At 40.9% G+C, this 22421-nt stretch overlaps 1 protein-coding gene across 4 annotated transcripts; it reads left to right on the forward strand.

Moving 5' to 3' along the window:
* The first annotated feature begins 892 nt into the window (after positions 1-892).
* PTER (phosphotriesterase related) lies at positions 893-22284 on the forward strand. Of its 4 annotated transcripts, none has more exons than XM_040590501.1 (7): positions 893-964; positions 6738-6815; positions 7553-7614; positions 11111-11587; positions 13799-14064; positions 17500-17640; positions 21002-22284. In XM_040590501.1, the coding sequence occupies exons 4-7, from the start codon at positions 11156-11158 to the stop codon at positions 21210-21212; spliced, it is 1050 nt and encodes a 349-aa protein (XP_040446435.1). In that variant the 5' UTR covers positions 893-964; positions 6738-6815; positions 7553-7614; positions 11111-11155; the 3' UTR covers positions 21213-22284. The 4 variants fall into 4 exon arrangements, with proteins under 4 accessions (XP_040446435.1, XP_040446437.1, XP_040446434.1 ...); XM_040590500.1 differs by lacking the exon at positions 893-964 and adding an exon at positions 9235-9333; XM_040590502.1 differs by lacking the exon at positions 893-964 and having other exon boundaries at positions 7553-7657.
* The last annotated feature ends 137 nt before the right edge of the window (positions 22285-22421 follow it).

Below are 22421 nucleotides of genomic sequence, written 5' to 3' on the forward strand. Positions count from 1 at the left end.
ATCTGGGATCTGAATAAAAGCTAGAATCAGCTCCCCCAGGCAATGAACAGCTGTATTAAAGACAGGCACACCAGAATCCATTCTCGGGCACCGTGCTGCAGCGGTGAGCGCAGCTGAGGCTCTGCACAGCGGGATGTAGGGTCATTGCTGGCCCCAGCCTGGTATGAATGGGGACGGGGAAGGAGTCAAAGCAGAATCAGTTAGCAGTGAGAACAGCAAGTACTTCTCCCAGAAAAGCTTTTAGTCCCCTTCCCAGATTCAGGTAACATGTCTGCACAGTGCATAGGGTGGCTTTGCTGCAGCTTTGTCTGTGTGAGGGCTGGAGGAGCTCACCATCCTTTGGGCCTTTGCTAGTCATGCTGCCAGCATCTCCTGTTTATCCTTCTATAAAATGGAATGGTACCATGCAGGGTGCTGTCAGCCTTAGGGGAATGAGACAGTTTTGAGATCCTGGGTGGGAAGTGTAAGAACTTGGTATCAGCTCTGGTTTGACTTCATACTTTGCACTTGGGTTTTTACCCAGTATCACTGTCATCGTTATCCTGTTTGTGGATACTGGGAAGCACCTCTTCGCCTTTCCCAGCTATTTGCACTGCAAGGGCAAATTAGAAAAGATCACCTCTTGCAAGCCCGAGCAATTCAGCGCAATTTCCCGAACCCCCAAAGTGACTCAGTGGCTCCCGGCCCCCTCCCTGCTGGGTACACCGGGGCACAGGCAGGGCCACGCGGGATGCTCAGCGCACCGACTCCCGCTTGCCCTCGGAGCCTGCGCTGGCACAAACCGCCGCTGCACCGCACCCTCACCTCGCTCCGACCGGCAGCGGGCCGCTCGGCGCCTCCAGCCCCCGGGGCCGGGCCGCAGTGGGGAAGTCCCGCCCCGCTCGGGGCGGGAGCGGCGGGCCGGCAGCCGGGGCCCTGCCGGCGCGGCGGGGTGGCGTACTGCCGGAGGGGTCCTGCCCGCGGGGTGAGCGAGCGGGCGGGTGCGGCGGGGCCGGTGCGTCTCCTCAGGCCGCTGAGCCGCTCCGCGTCCTCCCGCGGCCCCGGCCGGGCTCGCCGTTAATGCCGGCGCCCGACAAGCGCCCAGGCCGGCAAACTTCGTCGGAGTCTGGCGGCGAGAGCTGCTTGCGCCCCCTCCGCTGCCGGCCCGGGAGGGCGGGAGGCGGCGGCCGCGGCGGGCGGCTGGGGCGGGCGGGCCAGCGCCTGGTGGCGGGGAGCGCGGGTCTGGTGGCGGGGAGCGCGCGTCTGGTGCCGGCGCTCAGGCGGCCGCCGCGCCGTGCGGGCGGAGACGCTGGGCCCGCCCCGGCGGAGGGGGCTGCCGGCGTCAGGCGGGGAGCGGCGGCGGGACGGGGGAGGAGATGGCGGCTGGGGCAGGCAGGGCTCCTGCCGGGCCGCCGGCGGCGGGTGAGGAACACCTCCCCCGTGTGGAAGAGCGGTGCCCGGGGGTGGCTGGTGGTTAACCCCCGAGGTCAGGCGGGCCTCACCGTGTGAGCGCAGCGGCGCTGCCGCTACCGGTGCTGGTATTTAACATTTGTACAGCCATAACGAGTTAACTGCTGGAACTAGTACTGCTGTCTTGTCAGGCCCTGAGGGCCGCTCCGTGAAAGAACGAATGCCTGAATCCAAAACCGGGACCTTCAAAGGCTGCCTTCTGCTGCCTCTCCATCTGGAAGCACCCGCAGCCCTCGGCAAGATGCTTCCAGAGGTGCTTAAGCTTGACAGGGCTCAGCAGTGAAGCTGCAGGCATGCCTGCGAGCCGGTTGGGATCTGTGCACCATGTGTTTTCTCCATGGCCTTGGGTGTGCTGCCCTTTACAAGACACAGTTGTGGCAGACGCTCTGCTTTCTCCTGCCCTAGCACCAGAGCGGTGAGCTGCCGACAGGAGCAGGTCTGAGGGAGGGAGGTTTAGGTCCCCTCGGCCAAGTGTGCTCCAGCAGTGTAGCCCAACAGTGGCCTTGGGTGTTTGGCGACCCCTCTGCAGCAGGTCTTGTGGTGAACATGGTCCCAAGGCATAGAAGTCCTGTTGGTGAGCAACATGGATGAGCATCTTTTGGCCTGACAGGTGCATGAATGCATATATGATCTCTAAGACACTTGTAGGTATAATCCTTTCTTTTAGGTGTGTCAGATGTTAAGAATGGTGTCTTCTGTATACTAGATGCTTGTAATAACTTTTGACTGAAATTAATTTTTAGCTAGAGGTCACTTGCTCTTGGAAAATTTTGTTTTGCTTGTCTGGAATTCCCCTGTGCTTTATGCTGGATACATTATTTGACATTCCCTGTTGGGATGTGTTCTGTGGTGTTTAAAGGTTGTTGCCTTCTTTCTGCTGGGGGCTCTGTTTCAGTGATGGGTGAAGCAATGCTTCTAATAGGTATTTTTGTATCATTTTGTCAGGTGCTTTGGGATTCTTACATGAAAGACTACATAAATGTCATTTCTAACTATTAATACCTCTCATGTTTTGGAATTTAACAGACATAATATTTGCCATTATCATATTCATTTTTGTGGTTATAATCAAAGGTGGCAACTATGGCGTACAGATGCTTAATTATGCTTCATATAGGTGACCAGTTACTTGCTTTAGACTGGGTAGTAAGTATTTATTTTTTTGAAAAAAAACCAGCTGATTAATAGTTTTCAAGACAAAGATACTGATTTTGTGTCCTCTCTCAGAAATAATGTGATGGCACGTTTTGTGATACTAAAAGACAAAACAGTGGCAGGGTTCTGTGTCTGCTTCTTGTTAAGATTTGGCAATACCTGGAAAGAAAGTAGGAGGATATGCAGGTGACCTGACAGTCTTGTCAGCTTGTGTGTGTTGCTTGTTCTTGCTGTTCTGCTCTTGCAGTCAACCAAGGGTAAGAACTTAACAGGCATGGTAGAAACAAGAGGTACTGCCTTTGGCCACTGACAAGTGGTATCAAAAAATACTCCCTAAGTTACACCTAGGAACTTTAAGCTTTTTGGTAGATGACATTAACTTCTCTTGTGTGGGCTAGTTTCTTATTAGAGCGAAGTGGGCCTTGAGAAGGACGTAGGGCTTGCATTTCCTGACACAGCCATAGAGAACAGTCACAGTGGAAACCGTAAAGGCTTTTTTCAGGGTATTTTTTTTTTTTCCAGTGGGTCTTCAGATTGGTTGCAAGTTTTGGGCTACGGTTGTTTGCAGTGATAGGAAACTGAATTTAGTTCTCTGCGTCTAACCCCATCACTCACTAGTAAAGAAAGTGGTTTTCTGAAAGTGCCTGCTTGCCCCAGTTGCTGCAGTCTGCAATCTTGAATGAGGTACTAAACCCCATCTTCATGCTGTTTTCCACTGTGCATGACTTCACAGGTCTCAGTGGATCAGTTACTGGTACATTCTGCCACAAAGCTGATCTTGGGGTTCATTCATATGAATTTTTCTAGAAGGTAATGTCCAGTCTTGATCAGGAGGTGGCAATGAATGTGACTTTTGCATTGCTTAGATAAGTGTGGTAAGATGGACGATGTCTGTTCTTCAATATCTTAGACCTCCATTCCTTTTTTCTTTATTTCTGCAGGTAAAGATCCATAGAGTGCTTTGATGTGGCTCTTGGTGATCACTCCACAAATGAGTGAGAGTGCTCTAACATGCTTACTGAAATGTTTAAGCTCCTGTGAAAATATTTAAGTGTATGTGACCTTAAGTAGAGAGAAAACCAAATAAAGTCAATGAGAATAACAGTAAGAGTAGAGTTAGATATATGCTTGTTTCAAATTTGAAATCTTGAGGGAATGAAGACTGGACATGCATTCCTGTAAAGCACAGACTTTTTTCCTATTTCTTGTCCTAGCAAGAAAGAGAGTATGTGCTTGTAGCCCAGCATCCATGAGAACCACATATGATTCTGTTTAGGCTTAAGAATACAAATGTATGTATCTACATGTAGGACTCAGCCCATATTTGCATATAGCATAATGTGACTTCAGATCTGATTTTTGGCCTAAAACCACTATGTGTGCATGTAAGATATAATTAATTTAATGTTGGACCCTAGGGGAGAGATTTTGTCTGACCTTTTATCAAGAGTAATATTGGAAGCTGCCCAAAATGTGAAATTCCCTGAAGTTTTTCTCAAGGAGATGTTGATGAAAAAACACTTACGGGGATGTTGAGCTCAGATCTCTCTCAGGAGGAGAAACTTCAATATGGCTTTGCTCAGAGAAGCTTAGATTTGAGACTTCTCTGCACAGAAATAAGGTAAAATAAAAGTCTGACTGTTCTGTTCACAACAGCTGAACTTTAACCAAATTGGAAAAAAACCCATACGTGTGAAGTATTACATACTAAGTGGCTTAGACTTTGCCTCTGGGGCAAATCACTGTACACGTGCCTACACGGTCACATGCAGATCACATATGCTTGCTTTGATCCCAAAGGTATGGCCATACAGTGAAATCGATACGAGAGGCTGCACTTTGTTCTGGTGTGGCTGTTCAACTGTAAGGAAGAAATCTGTTCTATATATGTCTGGCTCAAAGCCTAGCTAGAGTGAGAATGTGACCCTCAAAACATGTGAAGCTGGAAGGTCTATCTGTCTGCCACTAGCCGAGCAATGGAATGAATAGGCAGAATTTTCACTCACCCTTTCAGGTGAACATTTAAAAGCTGTGCTTCTTGCTCCCCAGTTCCTCCCCCCTCAGTGTGCTTTTCAGAGGTTCTGAGTGCAGGGAATCAATGTATTGGCTTTTCACGTATATGTAATATTGTTTAAAATTATCTTAAAATTTAAGTGACTTTGCTTTTGGGTTGTAGAACATTGCCAGTGCCATAACTGCTGTGATGTGTGTACATGTATGTTTTGCTGGGACTTCTCCTTATCATTGTGGGATCATATAAGGCTTGGCTAAAGCTCTCCGAATTTTTTTCAGAGTACATATTGTAACTTTATATAATGTCTTACTTTCAGTATCCCTTCTCACTTCTATGGTTTAAAGGTTTTTTTGGTTGCTCAAAGCATATATAGAAGATGTAGTGAAAACCAATATTTAGCATTTATTTTAGCTTGGCTTCTTAAGGAAATACATGTTTCTGAACGGTCTGGGGACCAGAAGTAGGCCACAGCACTAACTCAGTATTCTATCTCCAAAACAGTGTGTTTTGGGGAAAAGTGTGGTAAGGTAGGGATAGGTGATGCTTTTTAAATAGAGTTCTCTAGGTTTTGAATCTGTTGGTCAATTTCTACCCAGTTGAGAGATTACACATATCCGAAATGGTGAGGTTCTTACTTGGTGTATGAAAATACAGCCACCCAAAGATAGGGAACTGCAGGTGCCCCATTAAGAAAAGAGCTGCAACATCAGCTCATGTGGAGTTAGACAGGAGTTCTTGTAGGAGAAAGGCGCTGTAAGTGTTCCCCTCCTCTCTGAGAAGAGCTTTAGTCAAGGCATGAAAAATTTTCTGTGTGACATTGATCACACAAAGCTGTGTCTCAGTGTTGATGCTCATGGAAGTACTAATGTGTGCTTGTTCCCTTAGTACACTTCTGCAGTAGGCAAGGGGCCATACTTTGAAAAGCTGTCGTACTTTTTACCTGATAAAGAGTATGAAGGTAATGAAAAAAAAATCCACTGCCTCTGAATAGATAAGATTATTTTCCTTGACTCATTTTTCTGAGTTAGCTTGAAGTTCAGCAAATCATGATAATCTCATAGCTCCAGCCTGGAAGAGGAAAAAGACCAATATCACTTCTGACCCATGTCAGTTCTGAAGACAGGGAAGAACAATTATGACTTCAATGAGAATAACCTGTGTCACCTTCAGAGAAGCTATCTGCCATTTCTGCAGAAGAGACAGGAATTTGCCTGTGTCTGCATTTTTTCATAGTATTTTTACCCCATTTCCGAATTGTTTCTTGGGCAAAATAACCCAAAAGCAGTTTGAGATGTGCTGTGTAACACAGCACGGATGCTCGCGTGACACAGAGACAGCTAGCAGAGCTGTGAGAGTGCCCCTGTAGTAATACGGCATCAGGGGCTGTTGGACACCTTTGCAGCCGTTGACACAGAGGGAATTGCTGGGCTAAATGGCAGGTAAGCCTGCATCTGTCCTGGAGCAGATGCATGTTCAGTCCTATTGCTGCTCTCACCCAGGCAGCTGTGGTGAGCTCTGCTCCACAGCCCTTGTAGCTGCACTTCCCTGATGCTGTGCAGGAGCAAAAAAGCCACGCTTACTGAAACCAGTGTGTGAGACAGCTGGGTTTCAGGCATGTTTGTCCTGTAATTAGTGCTCCTGAATAAATTTTTGGAGAAGATAAAAGTAGATCTGGCACCCATCTGTCAGAGAAGTTAGAAAACTTGCTTGTCTGGTGGGGAAGAGATAGAACCATGCTAGCAGTATTGATTTCCTTCCACCCTGTAAACCTCTACAGAGTTGGCAGAAGCATAAGGTAAGAGGGAAAGAAGTTAATTTTTAAAATTCTTCCTGACATAGTCTACACATGTTCTCTTACTCTCTGCCTCTCCTCTTCCTCTGTCTTGCTAACTTCTTCCTTCATCCCAAAATGTTTACATGTGGAGAATGGTGGGGTAACACTGCATAGAGTAGCTAATGGTAATTTACTGCAGATGTCCATATATTTCTAATGTGGGGCTTTTCCATGCTTTGTAGAGGTTGCTCAAAGTAGAATTGAATGCTGAAGGCTTTTTCTCCATCTTTAAATATATAGTGAACCTATATATATATATCTACACAACTGTGTTTTATTTCCTAGGACTGCATAGTTATAAAGGAAGGACCCTCTTACAGTGCTTTTGATGCAGCCAGAGCAGCCTTTGTTTCTGAATGACGGGTGTGTTTAACTTTTTCTGAATATAATAAGCACCTATTGAGCCATTATTTTGCCTTTTTTGTAAATTTTATGTCACAGCAACCTGGATTTAGCATCCCTGTAATCTTATATTGTAATGTAATGGCAATAAAATGATTCCCATACAAGTCTAGAGAGAATCTGTACTAATACCGTTAAAATGTGCTTATCCAATCAAAACAAATGCGGTGTTAGGATGTGGAAACTGTGTTTATGTGATTATAGTGTTTCAGCAATATGAGATTACTGTGGGAAACAACTAATCCAAACCTAGGGAGAATTCCCATTACAAGACCATTAAAATGACACAATGACTGAAGCGCAAGTTTCAGATGGGAAAAGCAGAAACACAAATCTTGTCATCAGTATTCAGGCAAAACATCTTCTGAACTCAGTGGAGTTTTTACTGGAGTCAGAAATGCAGTACTATAACCTTTTTAGCAGCAAGTCTCTTTACTCTTAACAGTACCTCTAGGAAAAATACTTACTTCACCTGTATTTAATAGTTGGCTAATAGCAAGAGTCATATTTTATGCACCATACAATTGGTGGTTGTAAAGATTTGTCCAGAGTTTATTACAGAAATGTTAAGGTATTGTTTCAAGGCTGTAGTGAAATAATGCAAGTTCTGGTTATATTTTAAAAAATAGCTTTTTTTTTTTTTTTTAATCTGAATATCTAATTTTTAGGAAAAAACATTTATTTCTCTGTTTATACAGCATCTGGAGCAGAGGAGCCTTGATCTGTGCAGGAGCACCGTGGTGATACCAAGCTTAAACTGGTGATTTCCAAAACCAAAATACCTGTCATTGCGAGATGAGATCGTACCTGTTTATCTTTTGTCATAGGAATTGGCACCTTTCCCCCTCCCCTCAGACTGGGTTAAGATTCAGGAAATACAATTCACATGTCTTATGTAGGACCATCTAAAATACATTTGTGTGGTCCAGGACTCTTTCTTGGCTCCCTCTGTAGTCCGTGGAATGAGGCTGATATTACAGAAAGTAACTTGCCCTGTCCTATTACGAACATGCAAAATGGGCTGGATGAGTTGCCTATGGATATGTCTTTCAATCTCCGCTATGAAAATGGTCTAGACAATTATTCTGTGGAAGACATACATCATTTTAGATAGCTAAATGAGGTGATATGAATTCAGTCTTTGGTGTATGAAAAAAGAAACTTTCTCAGAATAAATTTCTGTGTAAAGCATGGCATGCATGTTATTAGTAAAGCACATGAACATTGATTTCTGTAGTAACATACATGGTTAAATTAAGCAGCAGTGCTTATTCCATTTAAAATCTGTTTTCATCTAAAATCTGTTTTAAAGACACTAATTAAATTCTGGTTCCATCAGGTGAATCTTGTTAGGAATAATGTATCATTATAGCATAATCAGGGAATGCTGTCTATGTAAATGACAGTAGGGAAGATATCAGGACAGTGCTTTTAAAAATTCCAGTCACAGGTTGTTGGCTGTCTTTATTTTTCATAATTTTTTTATTAAAAGCAGTGGGTTTCTAAAACTGTGTTAGTAAGCAGGCACAAACATTAATATTAATCATATTTTTCATGCAGATAAAATTAGGCCTACTTTAAATGCTGTTTGTGTCAGTTTCCATTTTTGTGATGCTGAAAATCCCTGGCCTCAATCAAAAGGTTCAATAATAGGCACTGGTTCTGTAAACTCTCTCTGTGTGCTATAATCTGAAAACTAGCGTTTAAAAATCAACAGATTGGTATCTGCTACAAGAGGATCAGGCCCTAGAACTGGTCATTTTAGAGGTTTCCTGTAGTTACAAATCAGGAGACAGCAGCCCCAGGCTGTAAGATCTCATGAAGGCAACCATAGGTCTTTGCAGTGGGCAGGCCAGATGAGGGTAATCTAAATTAACTGTGTCAGAAAGGAATTAGTGGGAACCAATGTTGAAAGTCAACTTTTCATCAGAGTAGTAATCTGAAAGTGAACAAAAATTCACATTCAATGACAGTGGCCTTTTTGACTAACTGCACTATTAAATAACTAAAAAACTGAAGTGGAAACTTGTTAAGGAAACAGACTTGTAATTGATTTTTGTCAAGTTTTAGCAAAAGAACTTCAATACTTACACATTTAATTATATAACAAAATATTTATATAGGTTTGTTCTCCTAACTTAATAAATGGATTTGAAAATTGTCAGTTAACATGGGGAAAGGGAAGTGTGTCTCCAATGCAGAGAGTAGTTATCACTCTTCATGCTGTCAGGATTTTACTGAATACCAGAGTGTAGACATTTAATATTGGGAAAAAGGAAAAAAAAAAAAAGCAAAGGTAATGCAATTATCTTAGAATTATGTTAGTCTCTTTGCTGCGCATATAAAAATGACTCAGATCGTTGAACTTTCTCCAAAATAGTGGGTTGCTCTATAGAGCACCAGCTTCGTTCCAGGATGGAATTAATGACTGGGTTGGACAACTTAATTGAATTGCAGCTAGCAGCAGTTTCTGACTAAGGCAGGTATTTTGCTTTTAATTATTTGCTCAAGAATAATATTTTCTGAAATAATGCACTTCTCAATTTATTTGGCAAAAAATAAATCATTATATTAATCAGCCAGCAGTCTGTTCTATAAGAGTAATTATTCTTCTGCCTTCTCAAACAAGTCAACACTAGTCAAGAAATGAAATTGATAAGAGAACAGTTCTTCCTAAGTCTGCTTTCACACAAGGCAAGAAGGCAGTCAGTCAGTCCTTACTCTTTCGTATGGATGGCCAAGTTTTCTTATTAAAGTAACTGCCAGCACTACAGACTTCACTAAGGCAGGTGATACCTGCCTTTTGCAGGGGGCTGGGTCACTTTCATACATTGGTACTCTGACAACGGCTGATTCTTGTGAGATGAAAGTATCCCCAAATTTCTTGTGCCCTTTGATATGTAGAGTTCACTGCCCTTCAGATTTCAGTTTTTCTGTCATCCTGGTAGATTAACTTTAGCAGTTAAAAGGAAAATGTCCTCAGAGGGCTTCACCAGTAACAAACCCATGTTTATGACATTATTCACTAAAAGGGGAGACAGAAATGGGAAGGACCTCTCTCTTTAATCAATAATGCATGCTCTAGTTAGTCCTGTCCTCTGGACATGATTAAACATGTATTTTGTTTCATAACTGATGATTTTGGTTGACTAGGGTTTATAACTGTATATCCTCAAGCCTTTGCAACTAGCATCAGGAAGATCTAACATGAACTGGGTAGCCAGCTATGTTTAATTTTAATAGAGCACATAAACAAAAAAGACTACCCCCACTCCCAAAAGAAAAAAATACCCCAAAATCCCAATGGCGAGAACTGCAGCTAATTCTGCCCTGCAGTGAGTCAGACCAAACTGGCACAGGGCAGATGCCTTTGACGTGAACCAGCTGCAGACAGTAGCCACAGTGTATGTCTTTGTCACATTCATTTGAAGTTTTGGGAAATAACGTCGTATCATTCATGCTAAAGATGAAGAAAAAGTCTCTTAGAAGCTGAGCCATATAAATTGTTAGGTTAAGGCCTGTTCTTAACTGGTAAAATATTTGGCCAATGAAGTTGATGGGAAGAGCACCTTGGCTTCTACCCCACTGATTGAGGGCCACGCTGTATCTTCAGTAACTGTTGTCAGCCTTGGAAAAGTTGTCCAGGGCTGTTCCGGACCTCCACAGCACAGCTGCTAGAATGCCTGCTGAAGTTGAAGGAGCAGGTGATCACCCCCATCCCCGAGCTCCTCATGCAGAGGGGCAGACAAGGTGCCTGAACACGGACTAGCTTCCTCAGCATGTGAGCAGGACAGTGAATCTTGGAGGACACAGATAAATAAACTGAATGTACCAGTAAGGAATATTCAAGCCTTGGTGCCAAGTGTGTTCGTCTGGTGGCTCAAGCTGACAAAATTTGACAGCTGCTGAAGAGCAGAGAATCCTAAATGAACATACAGTGGTTGTTATTAAATAGGAAATATTTATCTTAATGTGATATTGACTGTAGCACAATAAATGATGATGATTTCCTTGTACTGCAATGTGATTTAGATGTGTTTACATTGCTAAAGTACTGATACAAGCACAGTTGCATTAAAAAAAAAAAAGCTTTGTTTTTCATATTGACCACTCTACTGGAAACTGTTTCAGAGCATTCCAGCAAACACACACAGTATGTAGGTATGTTTGTGAGAGGGAGGAGGAAATTCAGAAATCGTGTAAGAAAGGTTTGCTCATTCTGAAATGTTTTTGTTTCCTTTCTTCTTCCTCCCTAGACACTTTTAAGATCTGATTATTTTTTTCACTTCTGTTGAAGAAAAATGCCTTCCTTGAGCGGGAAAGTGCAGACTGTCTTGGGCCTTGTGGAGCCAGACCACCTTGGCTATACGTTGACTCACGAACACTTGACTATGAACTACAGCAGCTGTTTTTGCCCACCTTCTCCAGGCCAAGAACCTCTGTGTGATGGGCCTATTGAGATGAAGAACTTGTTTTGGATTAAGCAAAATCCCTACAGCCATAAAGAAAACCTTCTTTTGTATCAGGAAACAGATGCTGTGAAGGAGGAGCTGTTGCATTTTAAAGCAGCAGGTGGTGGGACGATTGTGGAAAACACAACTACAGGAATTGGTCGGGATATGAATACTTTGAAGAAACTTGCTGAAGAAACTGGAGTCCATATTATTGCTGGGGCTGGGTTTTATGTGGATTCCACTCATTCTTCTCAAACACAGGCCATGACAGTGGAGCAAGTAAGTCTTAGCCGTTGCTTCAGTGTCTCAGTCATATGAATTATCCCTGGGTGGGTCAAAGTTGGAGTGGAGTTCCAGCAAATAGATGAAATCTAGAAATTTTCAGTGTTAACTTTGGAACAGCATTACTGTTTGTGTCTTATAGCTGGACCTGCACTATTTGGGTGTGCTGGGATTATCTGTCAGCATTTCCAGTTCTTAAGCTCCATTTTCTCTCAGGGATTTGTTATAATGCAACAGTAAAAGGAAAATAAAATACTTCATGTGTGGGCATCTGGTACAGCACCAGTTATCCTGTTCTTTTTACAGTTTTTAAGGAAGGAGTATATTCCTTCTGCCTCTTTTGTCTCTTTTTCTGGCTAATTGCTTCCCAATGAGATCACCCAGAATTCTTGTAGAAAGCATAAATAATTGCAATATTTATAGGACAGTTGTAAATCATTGCTTTGCTCAGGCTGTGTGTTATATGTGTGTTCTTTACCACTTGTCCAGACTTCTCAGGGCAGAGTCTACATAAGGTTGTTTGTACGGTGCCTAAGACAATGTGTTAATGACTGAGGTCCCCTGATATTCCTACAAAAATAAACATTCATCTTTTATTAAGCAAATGTGATGATAGGGAGAAGAGGGAAGGGAACTCTCTAAGGCAGGAAGCTGTGGATATGGATGAGCAGAACTGAGAATTTTTTTAAAAAATCTGTCGCAGTTTACAAATGAGTCAAATTAATTTTAAAAATCAATGATCAAAACTTGAGCAGTGCTGCCAACCACACTGGACACAATCTGGCCCAAGCTGTATGGAACAGTACTACTTTTCCTAAATATTCATCCATTGCTTGAAGTTTGATACAAATAGATTTCTAGGGACAAAGGTTTCCTTTCTGTATTTGGTGGACTGTTGGAGACCCACAGATGTCCTGTACTCGGCAGGTAATCAATACTTAATCCAGTCCAGAAGACAGTTACTTAGAAAGGGTTGTGCAGTGACTGATCCATGATAACTGGTGGTTCCTCATTTACCAGTGAATTTGACATGATGGTATGTTTTCTGATTAGACAAAGATAATCTGAGTATTTTGAGAAACGTTCTTCAGGAGAGGAGTAAATTCTGTGTCTGGTTGTCTACAGAAATGGTTGCTAGACTGGTTATACATGAAGCAGAAGGCGTATGAGCATAGGATAAAGTGTTGGACAGAAGCCTGCTGCAAATTGTAATAGCTTGGACTGACTTGTGTGTAGACTATTTACTAAGATATTGTGTGAAGCTGTTGAGGAGACAAGGTGTGGAGTAGAGATAAGTTACAGATTTATTTTAAAATGTATTTGAAAATAACCAAATTAGTATTTGCTTTGGGGTTTTTTGGTTTCCTGGATTTGCTTGCAAACCTTTCTTCTTCCTTTGCTCACTTTATTTTTCCTTAAAATCATTATTTCCTCAACATTCAGGGCCAGAATTAGAAGGTCATCATCAACGCCATTTTGTGCTGATTTCTGAATGTATACTTTAAAATATATGGCCTATTCTGAAAGCAAAACCTAAAGCTTTTCTAACAAACTGCTTTTACTAGGAGATTCTGATGTATTTTTTTGTCTATGAATATTTTAAAAGCAAGCTAATTTTCACCCTGTAAATTTGTCAGCTGAGCTTTGTTCTTGTAGTTCTGAAGTCAGCAGAGCACCGGTTGTTTTATGTTGGCATTCCCACAAGCAGGATTTGCCTTAAACTTGTCTCTTCAGGATCTTTGCCAGTGTTTCTCCCTTCCCTGTCTGAATGACAAGGTTTCCTTATTATCTGATGCCTTGTTTCACAAGAAATCACATTGAACTCTTTCTGGAGCCAATTCAGGAGTGCAAGGCACAGGTTTCATGATAAACGTAACTTTTTTAAAAAAAATAAAAATTAGTCTCAGCCTAAATCAGTGTTCAAATTATATGTAAACCAGTTTTCTTGGCAAACCTGGATGACTGTGTAAGTGGATACTGTTAAATTGATTTGCCTCTGTGTTTATTTTGGCCCTAGCGAATGGCTAGCGTAACAGTAGTTGACAGAAACCAGATTTTACCTGCAGTGTTTTCACACACACAACTGTTAATTAAATAAGTTCAGAAAGACATCAGGAGTATAACTAGCATGTTGTCCATAGGCCAATTTTGATGCTATTTAACACAAATAGTATTAATAATAAAAAATCTCATTTTCCTGTTCTCTAGCTTACAGGCATTATTGTTGATGAGATACTCAACGGAGCGGATGGAACTAACACCAAGTGTGGTGTGGTGGGAGAAATAGGTTGCTCTTGGCCTTTAACTCAGAGTGAACACAGAGTGCTTCAGGCAACAGCACAGGCTCAGTCACAGCTTGGGTGCCCCGTTATCATCCATCCTGGCAGGAACAGCGATGCACCTTTCCAGATTATCCGCATTCTGCAGGAAGCTGGGGCTGATGTTTCGAAGACAGTCATGTCTCACCTCGACAGGTAAGCAAACTATTCTGCTGTCTTTCTGGCAGTGTTGCCACAACATGCTGGGGTTTTGGGGAACTATGCTGCAGATGTCTTGGTTTCTGTTGTGCCCTGGGATCACGACATGAAGAATTATCTTCAAGTTTACTGACTTCAGAATAACTGCTTTTATAGAGCTTCCAGCCCTTCAGTCAGGATCAGCTTTTAGATTCACATTGATAAAGAGATTTTGGTATTTTAAATGCTCTATTTGAAGCCCTGGGGGCGAGATTAGGAATAACTGCAGACACTTTTTTTTTTTTTTAAACGGGAATTCCATTAATTTGTATCCCTGCACAAATACCTGTGTATTTGCAAAGCATTGGACATTGAGCAGCTCTCACCAAATTGGGTGGGAAGCTGCTGGACTTCCAGCCTTTTTGAAAACTGTGCCACTCTTACAGGCCTTACCAAAATCTCACAGAAGCCAATGGAGAACTCCTTAATTTGGCTGGATTCTGGATCAAAGCAGAAGGCAGATCTTTGCTACCAGACAGAAGAAATATTGCTTAAAATGAAAATAGCTGGGGTTTTGATAGTTCTTAGCATAGACCAGAGAGCTAACTTAGTTTTCCTTGAGAGCAAAAAGCAGGAGCCCCATATCAGGTATGGAGGGGAATTGGGGTGCTTTTCTCTCTATAGTTTAGAAACACAGCCTCCATTACCAAATCAGTTTTGTGTGACCTTGTGTTGCTCATGGTGAGCTGGAAAATGACCAAGCATTGATTAGTTTGGCCAGTTGCTGAAAAATGGAGACGATTTGTGGTCATATGATTCTCAGCAATTGGATTGTTTGCCCTCAATGTGTGTGCAATACAGGCAAGAGCACTGTGCTCCAAGTTTCTAGCAGTTACAGGCTGTAAAAGCTTGCAAATCGAGCTACAGGTGTTTTGTATTCACACAGAGCTCAATGTTTTACTTGGGGATTTTAGGAACATAAAATTCAGTGCTGTGAAATTGTATTTATATATGAAGATATATAAATGGTATGAGCTTTCTGTATGTATTTACCTGCATTTCATTGTATCTATAGCTATATTTTTCTCTCCTTTTTAAAGAAAGACTAATTATTTAAATCTTTTTATCAGAGAACTGAGCAAACTGCAGGTGTATTTGATACAACAATGCCATTTTGATATAACATAAACATCCAGTTGTGGGGGTTTTTGCCTTTATATGCAGTTGTAAATCATTGAATTCAGTGATTTATTGGTGGAAAATAAGCAATGTAAGTAGGAAAACAGTTAAGACAGAGGTGCGGTTTCACTAACAGCTGCTGATGAACAATATGACATTTCCTTGTACTCCTCCTATCATTACTTTCACACATTCAGGTTGGCACTTGCTATAACATAGTCTCTAAACTACTGTGAAGTTTGGCTTAGCAATGTGCATTTAACATTTTAAGTCTCCTCCAGTGAGAAGAATCCATGTGGGAGCACCCCAGTCCCTTAAATGTGAGATAAATTTGTACATAGCTCCATATTTCATGTCTGCTTTTAAAATAGACAGAATGGTCGTTTTCAGGTGGATTTACAATCAAATGATAAAACTAAAATGCTGGCTACCATGTTTTACAATTTAGCACCTTAGAACAAAAGGTATCAAATGTCTGTAGTGAAGCTATGGTGTAGATAAAGGCTTGGAAGCAAAAGCTATTGAGTCTTGGCTTTGGCCATTTGTTCGGTATTAAAGTTATAAAGGTGTCTTGGTAGAGATCAGCATTTACTCACTTGAGTAGCTTTTGTTAGAAGACTTGACAGCAACTGTTACAAATGCCTGTGTGCTAATGGTTTCGTGGGTACCCCTGAGGTGATTTATGGATGAAGTCCAAACTACAGGATGCTTCCCTCTGTACCATCTTCTTTTCCGTGTGTACGTGGCTGTGCAGGGACAGTGTTGTACCTGATTCCAGCATGGAGATCAGCAGTTAAAGCTGGGAACTCCTGCTGCTGTGTGCTTTACAAAGGGCTCTGATGGCTGATGAAATGAAGCTCTCCTGCTCTTCGTTGGGACGGAACAACCAGAAGCACACCACTAACTATAGTTTTAAAAGAAATTATTCTGGCTGGGATTTTGAAATACATTGTTGGGTGGGTTTTGCCACCTGCGCAGGAATGAATACTCTTGGCTACCATCTCCCTGTGAACTGAGCAGGGCTGGATCTAAAATAAACCGTTGACTTGCTCTGCACTTTTAAAACTCACTTGGTGATAAATGTTCAATCTCTATAAACTGTAGCATTTATTTTAAAATACCATTTTTTATTAATTACAGTTGGCAAGTCTTAGACTCCTGCTGATGGCAGGCTTGCTTGAACAAGGGTTTTCTTTCTATCAACCCATCTGTTCCTCCTACTTGGTCCCGTTGTTAAGCCACAGTATTGAAATTGTGACATCAGTCATTTCCGTAGCAACAGACTGTGATGTAATTGTATAGGGTAAAATTACTTTGTGACATCAATATCTGCCATAATAAAAAAAAAAATAAACTATTGCCCTTATAGTTAACTGCTGTTCTTGTGGAAACTGGGTTTTTTCCTTAGAAGAAAAAAATTGTGTTATGGTTATAAAGATAAATTATAATATATCATTTGAGTGTTTTTGTTTTCCTTTGGATATGTTATACTCTTGGTAAAATTGTTTCAAAGACAAAAAATATTCCAGAGACCTCTTATTGCAGTTGCCATTCTTTTCCAAATGAGTGGTAGGTTTTAGTAGCTTTGTTCCTTCACTTTCCAAATCTGCTGCAAAGCTCATATCCTAGGTACTCACAGTGCCATTATATATTTTAGTGAGAGCATTTTTTTAAGGTGTTCTGGCCAGATCCCAGTGCAAACAATGATGTATTGCTGTTCTAATGACAATCTGGAAACATCACTGTACAGAACAGGAACTAAAGACAAAGTTGTGTATTACCGGGTGTGTGATAGATGAAACAAGCCCTGGATGTAGCTGTCTCCTGTAACTCTTTTGGGAAAGTAAATCTGTCTTGTATAAGTAATCCATTGTCTTTTTTTAAAATGTCACTATGAATTAACCTCCTCCTTAAATGTCCTTCCTTGTTAGGTTGTCTGTTGAGAGGGTTAGTGATATCAAAAGTAAGTAACTTTCCTGTTTCCATTTAAAGATTATCATAAATATTTTCATTATTTCATGGGGGAAGAGTTAGGTTTGTTATGGGTGTTTTTTAATGCATGAAGTCCCAAATGAATGTGAGAAAGACAATGCTGTGTATCAGCTTAAGTTGCATGTGTCAGACTGGAGTCCTGTTTTTCAAAACGGTGAGTTAAATCTTAGATTATTGGGTTTGCTCCTTGCAAGTAGGAAGTTGCAAAATACCTATCCTCATACCATGAGATTTTTTTTCTTCCTGTTTCAATGCTGACTTTGTCTTATATATGTTCTGCAGGACCATATTTGATACAAAGAAACTTCTGGAATTTGCTAAACTTGGATGCTATTTAGAGTATGACCTATTTGGTACAGAATTTCTTCATTACCAGTTCCATCCTGATATTGACATGCCAAGTGACAATGAAAGAATTGCAAGGTATCTGCTTTCATGCCGTTTAAGCTGTAGCGTTGCCATTGACAAATTGGTATTATTGGTACTCGTTTTAAGGCTATCACAGAGTGATTCTGCTTGCTGTTCAAAATTGTCTTTTTTTCATCCTAAAATAACAACTTTTTTTTTTCTGCTGTCACCATATCTTCAGAGCAGCAAGTGTAATTTCTTTGGTCTGCAAAGGAAGATGTAGACTCCTAGTGTTACTTGAGAAGAAGATGAAGAGATTTTTTTTAACTTCATTCTCCATCCTAATTCCATGCTGATCTGGTTGAATTTTATCATTTACTGCATTTATACAGACTGTAAAAAAGAAAAGGCTGGAGATACTGGATTTATGTTAGGGTTTGGCTTTGGTTTGAAACACAGTATTGGAATCCTAGTGATGCTACTAAGCATCATCTGAGTCTGTTACATCGCTTCAAGAATGTGCTAATTTAGCAAAACTTGTTGGTTGTCATGAGTGGATCTGATCCTGTGCTTCCATCATGAAAACCAGACTTTTTTTCTTCCAAGCACTTTACCACCCCTTCCCCCCCTTCTCCTTTTGCCCTCTCCCTCTTTTGAAGGATGAGATTCCTGTCTCTTCAGAACTCCCAAGCTCCTCACACTCACAACGTGAAATTACTTGCCCCACTGGCAGAATACCTCTTCCCTGCTTCTCATCAGCACATGCAGTATCAACTTAGCTGCACAGCAGATCTGTTGTGCTGTGCTAACACGAGGTATTGCCAAGGAGATGTGTTCCTTGCAGAAACTGAGAGAAGGTAGGATCAGCTGGGAATGGGCATCTCGCTCCGACTCTGTCTGGAGGTGTGATCCTCCTGTGTTTTCTGTGCACAGTGTTTGCGTGCAGTGAAGTGGCAGGTTTCTGAGGGGTGGGGTGCCATCCTGCCTGTGTCTTTTTTTCCTTCCAGAGTCGCAAACAGTTCTTTCATTCTGCTTGATGAGAAAGATTTTATGATCCCTGATCACTAATGAAGTAACTTTCTAGCTTTTGTTTACATTTCAGACATAGCTTCCCTCCCCCTCATTGTCAGATTAACCTCAAAAATAACCTTCTGTTTTCAGACTGTTCTTTTTTTAAGAAGGTGCCGTGGTTACTATTCCACTTACTGCCAAGCGTTTGCTGCTGCTTTTCATGATAGAAATTGGTTCTCTGTCGTAACATGGCTCTCAGTCTTGCAGTCCGTATTTTAAGCTGTTGCAATGAACCTAGTTTTCACACTCAGAATGAGTAGAGTTGCTCCCCTCCCCTGTGCTTCCTCCCCTGCCCTGTGCCGCAGGAGGTCAGCGGGTACAGAAGCACTGTGAGGAGTATGTGTGGATGAATGGACTGTGCCTTGGTTAGCAAGTGCTTGTTCAGCCGTGGCAGTTTTCATCCCATCCACGATACTTGCTCAGCCACCAATGTCTCTTCTTGAACTCTCTGGTACCTGAGTATTTCTTGTAGCAGGCTGTTCACAGGAAGAAAATATGAAGTTTGTCTTCTCATTGTATGGTATGAATACATGCACTGAGTTAGCAGTCCCCTTAAATGGATTTTGTTGGGCTTTTGATGAATCCACACTGGGCATAGGATGGCAGTGGCGATTGCCTTAGGGTTTGGGGGTATTTTTGTCAAACAGCACCAGAGAGGTAGAAATCAAATTGACCTTTAAATGTGTTGATGAAAATACTGGATGGAAAACATACGTTCAGGTCTTGTCTATTCAAAACGTAGACTTTGTAGTCATGCAGTACCTACTCAAACACTGTTCAACCGTGTGTGTACCTATGCATTTTTGTTGCAGTCTACTGCCAATGCAAGTAAAAAGCTGATTTTGTTAAGGACATTTTTTCTATAAGTCAGAAGCAAGCACTGACTAAACTTACAGGAACTATCAAAAAGCAGCAATGAATATGGAATGTAAAGGACTACATGCCTCCCCAACCCATGAAATTAGTCCAAATATGAGAGGATTCTAAGATGTTTAATCAGGCAGGAACTTAGTCCCTCCAGTGTCATTGCTCTTTTTCTTTGGTTGGCTTGTGGCATCTCTGTATTGCAGGCTGGAGAAGTTACTTCTGATGTAATACTATGGTGTACATAGTGGTGTGCACTGTATGGCACTTTTTTTTTGGAAGATGCTTATATTTTACCAAGTTCTATCTTACTTGCCTTCTTCCTGCTGCCCATATTAATTTGATCCTGCTACATGTATCTCCCTCATAACTAATTGTAATGAAAACTGATAGTAAGGGCTTTCAGATATAGTATGGTTACTTATAAGACTATTATTTGCTTTCTTGTTGACCAAAGCACAGTCAGGAAGGTAAGAATTAGAATTTCACAGTGCTGGCAAATGATGGAATTGGGTGCCTTCATGAGAAACAAGCACTTCCAGGTCAGGTCTGTCCGTCTCTGCCACTTTGGTGCTACAATTTATCACCAAACTAAACTGAAGCTTAGCAGGAAACTTAAGAGTCATGCAATACAGCAGTTTAGACACCCACCAAATAAATTCTAAAAAATGAGCTGAGCAAGGGGTTAAGGCTACCAGAGTGAAGTGTTGAACAGAAGGACTTGTTGTAGCAGACTTGCTACAAGGAAGTGACCAGGAGGATTACTTCTTTTTCCAAGCGGACTTGTTGCTGTTTTGCCAAGTCTGTTTAGCTGAGCTACTATATTAACACCTCGTACTTCTTGGCATGTGCTAGCACTGTGCAATGCCCTTATTTATCTTCTTCTTTAATGAACATCCTTGAAACATGTTTGGATGATAACTGTCTATATGGAATATGATGCTGACAGCTGCAAATTTTTATTAGCCTGGTATGCTAAATGGGAATTAACTAAAGGTGTGGAAGTGTTTGTGTAATTGAACCAGGCTTCTTAAAGGACCTGTCCCTCAGAGAGTGGTCTTTAACAAATGTAATGAGACTAGCTTTGTGACAGCAGCAAGAACTAACCTGCTGAGAAAGAGTTTTTGTAGAAGTATTACTTACTTATGTATATAAAACCTGTCCCACGCTTGGTGACGCTGAAGCTCTTGAATTCCTCCATGAACTTAATAGGACTGGGAATGCAAAGTCACCTGCCAGCTGGATAGTTTTCCTTCTCTGCTTTGAGATGTGTGGTGGTATATTTTCAGAGGTGTTTTTTTGTTTTTTTTATTCAATAAAATAATGTGGTTTAATTTCAATTAAATATATGAAACCTGTCTTCTGAGTACTTAAAAATAAGTGTTTTCAGTTATAGTATAGACTAGCAGTACATTAATGTAAAAATTGTAAATTGTGCTCAGTTCTGTGCTGTTGCAGAGTGAGAACCTTTCACTGATGGGTATGCTTTTTACTTTTGCAGGATTCGTATGCTGATCGATGAAGGCTATGAAGACAGAATTCTGATGGCTCATGATGTGCACACTAAGAATAGGCTGATGAAATACGGAGGTCATGGATATTCACATATCCTTAAATATATAGTTCCTAAAATGCTAATTAGAGGCATATCCCAAGATAAAATTGATAAAATACTCCTAGCAAATCCAAAGCAGTGGTTGACTTTCAAATAGGAATAATGAATAAATATTCCTATTTTATAGGGAAGCTTGATAAAATTCAAATTTGTTTCAGGAGAGCAGTTATTTTAAAACTTGGCTCTTTTCAGAGAATCTGGAAGTTATTAATTAGATATGAACAAACTGATTATGAATTTTTCTCTTTAATTAGAACAATAAAATTATGTATTCTCTCTGTATTTTCTCCCTTCTAGAAGTCTGTTCATGAATGATTTACTGGATATGAGCTTACCTGCAAAATCTTTTCAATTGAAATTTTAAAACAATTGTTTCTAGAGAATAATCTAGTCCTATTATTAAATGTTATGCAAAAATATGTTTGAAGGTGCATCATCTGGACTTTGAAGGAAATTACCGTTTTCAATTAATTTCCCTTCTCCAGGGGGTACTTTTATTCCTTATAATATTGACAATCTTCTAATTATCCTTACAATCTTCAAATAATGCTTGATAAAATGTCTGGGAATTTTAAATAGCTTCCATAGACAACAGAAGGCAAAAGAAATCTCAAGTAATTCTAAAAATACATTGTCTCTTTCTAGTTCAATATTTTACTTATTTTTAACTGTAAGTGTAAAAACCACGTGGAAAAACAGATTTTTGAATAAAGCATTTTGATGACCTCTTAAACTTATGCGCAGTATTATTACAGATGTCTTTTTTTAATCACATTAATTTTTTGGCCTGAACTTTGGGAATTTCACAGCAATCATGTGAAACTTCATGTAGACCATCTTCTTTTTGTAAGGATGCAACGCCAAAAGTCAAAATATATTACATAATACAGTTTTAATGAGTTGTAATAATTATAACAAAGATTGTGATATAAGTCTTTACAAATCAGTATCTCAAGATATGATGAAAAAGGAAGAAATGTTTGCCTTATATGTGTCTTTCACATCAAGTGTGTTCTTTGCTCTTGTCTAATTTTTACCAGGGCAGGTGATTTATCCAAAAAATGGTCTTATCCAGTAGCAGTGGTAGCCCGATTTCAAAAGCTTCTTCAAATTTAACCATATACATCTTGTAGGATTGATCTTTTCCAATAAATACCTTAGTAAATATGCATCGCTAGTTGTAAATGATCTCTAGCCTGGTACATTACTGTTTGATACTACGTAGAGAATGTCTAGCTACACTGCTGTTGTGAGTGCGCTAACCAATAAAAGCAACAATGGAACAAACAGACATGAAGTCACACTT

Source organism: Falco naumanni, chromosome 4 (genome assembly GCF_017639655.2).
Source record: "Falco naumanni isolate bFalNau1 chromosome 4, bFalNau1.pat, whole genome shotgun sequence".
NCBI lineage: Eukaryota > Metazoa > Chordata > Aves > Falconiformes > Falconidae > Falco > Falco naumanni.

Coding starts and splice junctions, on each gene's coding strand:
- PTER (XM_040590501.1), top strand. CDS start 11,156: ATGCCTTCCTTGAGCGGGAAAGTGCAGACTGTCTTGGGCCTTGTGGAG. Junction 11,588..13,798: donor AGGCCATGACAGTGGAGCAA/GTAAGTCTTAGC, acceptor CCTGTTCTCTAG/CTTACAGGCATTATTGTTGA. Junction 14,065..17,499: donor GTCATGTCTCACCTCGACAG/GTAAGCAAACTA, acceptor TATGTTCTGCAG/GACCATATTTGATACAAAGA.